General features: G+C 52.8%; 1 protein-coding gene across 1 annotated transcript; it reads left to right on the top strand.

Moving 5' to 3' along the window:
• Positions 1-864: 864 nt before the first annotated feature.
• On the top strand, positions 865-1803 carry GPR31 (G protein-coupled receptor 31). The gene has a single exon (XM_007445934.1). It carries the CDS (start codon positions 865-867, stop codon positions 1801-1803), a length of 939 nt encoding a protein of 312 aa, XP_007445996.1.
• The last annotated feature ends 1664 nt before the right edge of the window (positions 1804-3467 follow it).

The raw sequence follows: 3467 nt of genomic DNA, 5'->3' as shown, positions 1-3467 counted from the left end.
AAAAAAAAAAAAAAAAAAAAAAAAAAGTCTAGGCATCGTTTTGTTAAAAGTCTAAGCATCAGACAGAGGTTAACAATGACTTGCAGCAAATGTATCTGGCACCCGAGATGCCCCAGATACAGTGCACAGTGCTGTACCTGTAAGAGTACCTCAAATACAAGGACGCCGCGGGCAGCTATTGTCATGTTCACCCCACATTGCTGCTAAGTGGAGAGACCAGGTAGAACCAGAGTCCATTTGATTCCAAAGCCCAAACCAGGCTGAGCAGGGACTTCCCTGGGAGTCCAGCGGTTAGGACTCCGAGCTTCCAATGCAGGGGGCACGGGCTCCATCCCTGGTCAGGGAAGCCTCCTCAGCAGAAAATCAAATCTAACAAAACGAAAGGACAGGTGAAAATGGGCAACTACAAAATGGCCAGGCCCCCCCCCCCCATACCCTCTTCGAGGGGAACGCGAGACCAGATCTACGGGAAAACAACGCAAACTAGAGAACCATCTATTTGTTCCCATCATTATTTTAACTTTATAGACAGCAAGTCTTCCCAAACTTCCCAAGCCCCTTCAGTGACAGCTGTGGATGGAGAGCTGTGCTCACGCGGAGACTCTCAGGACACTAGGGCTTCAGTTTAATGCCAGATGTGGGAAGTGAAACACAATTTCCCCGCTTTCAGGGCAAAACAAAACTCCAAGAGGTTTTTTCCCTCTGCCCCGATCCTCTTTCCACAGACAAATTTTAGTTTGCCTTTGACTTTATTCGGATGCTGGTCAGTGTGCTTTCTGTCCTTCTGTGGGAAAGAGCACGACCTCGGGCCTGCGTCCCTGCGCTCCGCTGCGTCAGGCTCAGCCGTGGCGGGGACTCGGCCACATGCTGCCACCCAACTGCTCGGTGGCGCACAGCTACGCGGCGGAGGTGACCACGGCCTTACTGCTGCTGCTGGAGTGTGGCCTGGGCACGCTGGGCAACGCCGTGGCGCTCTGGACCTCCTTCCGTCTGAAGGTGTGGAAGCCCTACGCTGTCTACTTGCTCAACCTGGTCCTAGCAGACCTCCTGCTGGCTGCCTGCCTGCCCTTTCACGCCGCCTTCTACCTGCGGCACAAGACCTGGGGCCTGGGGCGTGCGTCTTGCCAAGGGATGCTCTTCCTGCGGTCCCTGTGCCGCGGGGCGGGTGTCGCCTTCCTCACCGCCATGGCCCTGGACCGCTACCTCCGGGTGGTCCACTCGCGGCTCAAGGTCAACCTTCTGTCCCTGCGGGCGGCCTGGGGCATCTCGGTCCTGGTCTGGCTCATGACGGCAGCCCTCACCCACCAAAGCGTGTTCCTCTCTGAGGCCGAGTGCCCCAGTTCTGAGCCCAGGACGGAGTCCTCCTTCAGGCTCATCTGGCAGGAAGCCCTCTCCTTCCTCCAGTTTATCCTTGCCTTCGGCCTCATCCTGTTCTGCAGCGCCGGCCTCATCAGGACTCTCCGGAAGCGGCTCCGAGACCCACACAAGCAGCCCAAGCTGCAGAGGGCCCAGGCGCTGGTGGCCATGGTTGGGGTGCTGTTCACGCTGTGCTTTCTGCCCAGCTTCCTGGTCCACATCCTACTGGCCACCTTCCGAGGGGCGCTCAGCTGCGGGGTCCTGAGCTCCATGGTCCACGCCGCCGACGTGACCGGCAGCCTCACCTACCTGCAGGGCGCGCTGAACCCCGTGGTGTGCTTCTCGAACCCCACCTTCAGACGCCCCTACCGCGAGCTCCTCACCCTCAGGGCCCGAAAGCAGGAAGCAGAGGCTCCGGGCTGTGAGCTCAGAGATTCTTACTCCTGAGGATGGCCGGCTCCCCACCTCGCGGCCACGACAACTACCCGGGGGGCGCTGAGCAGTCACGATGGTTAGTTAAGATTCCGCACTACAAACTTGAACGCAGCTTCAGCAAGTGTCACTGCTGTTTACCAGGATTTCCTTCAGCTATTTTGTGTTGCAGAGCAGTTCATCAAAATGAGTGAGCAGAGCCTCCTTTACCCAATTCCCACACAGGTTCAATCACTAAATGACTACGACACATTCATAGCTGGGAAAAGATGCTGTGGTGGACCGGTGATGCAGAAGGTGGTGGAAAGCGGTGTTGCAGACACGCTGCTGACTCTGTGTGGTGTTGGCAAGTCACTGTGTCCTTCTATGCTTGAATGCAAAAAATGCAAAAACTCTATGCTCATCTCCTACCTATTGCACAGACTTGTGGTGACTGACATTGGGAAGTGGGGCTTTGGGTCTAAAAACAGTTTCCGCAGGGTGTAAGTGTCCTGAGCTCAGTTCTTCTTAGCTCACAACTGATTGGTAAACTTGAGCTTCACCTGCACAGATTTTACACATTGCATCCAAGACAACACGGTCAGTGCCCTCGTTTATTATAAGGAATACTTTCCTACTAAACGTCTCAAAATTGCTTCTAGTACTTTTTTTTAAGTTTGAATGTCTGAATGCTTTTGGAACTCAACCTGCTTCCCCCGCTCTAAAAAAAGCCACTGTACTTTAAGCCTCCTGGGAGAAACACACAGTATGAGATACCAATTTGCATGTGAAATGGTGATTTCCACCCAATGGCAACTCCTGAGGACAGCAGCTAGGGACCAGCCCGGGTGCAAGGCCACTGCAGGGAAGGTGGGCACAGCCCCTGGACACCAACAACGGCTGCATCTCTTCCTCTCACTCTTCTTAAATTATGTCCCAAATTTGTAGCTCATGCTGGTGACAAAGGATTTAGAAAGTCCGCTTCCTATCTGCCTTATCTCTCACTCCCTGTTCAAGGCGGTTGTGCTCTCCCCCAAAAGGGACTCACCAAAATGCTTAGAAGAGGCCTGGGGTCTGCGTGTAATACAGGGTCCCATGCAGCCCACACCGGGCGGCCTCACCTGGAGCTGCACCTGTACTGCCCCCAGGGAGAGACCTCTGCTTTTCCCCAGAGGTAGTCCTATGATCGCTGTAATATTTAAGGTTAAAACTGCTGGCATCAGGCAATAGAAAAGGGCAAATCCTCTCCCTCTCCCGGAGCTGTTTGCCTGCCGGGTAGGTTCCTTACCAGAACCAGACTTGAAATGCGGCGTGATCCCACTATTGTGCTTCTGAAGGATGTAGACCCTGTTTACACCGGAAGTATAATGTGTCCAGTGGTCCCAGGGGAGCGAGGGTCCCATCAGCAACATTGTGCTATTTTCTCGGGTTTTATTTCCTCCTTAGTGAACAGAATTTCGAAGGGCTTAGAAGGGAAATGTGACCAGATGAGATGCAAAGCGGTCGAATAAAATTCTCTGATGGGAACATTCTATGCTGTGTTTCTTCCCTTTCAAAGAAAAGAAATGTCTCCATTTTTCTTCCTTTGATCTTACTGCATATACAATTTTTAATGCTGCTTTTAAAAAAATCCAACATTTAATATAAATATCTTCCAGATTATGATAAATTCCCCGTAAGCATTACTGATGACCTAATCA

This window comes from Lipotes vexillifer, unplaced genomic scaffold (assembly GCF_000442215.2).
Source record: "Lipotes vexillifer unplaced genomic scaffold, Lipotes_vexillifer_v1.1 scaffold459, whole genome shotgun sequence".
NCBI classification, from domain to species: domain Eukaryota; kingdom Metazoa; phylum Chordata; class Mammalia; order Artiodactyla; family Lipotidae; genus Lipotes; species Lipotes vexillifer.
Note: the sequence above shows the minus strand (reverse complement) of the source record. Positions and strands in the feature narration are given on the sequence as shown.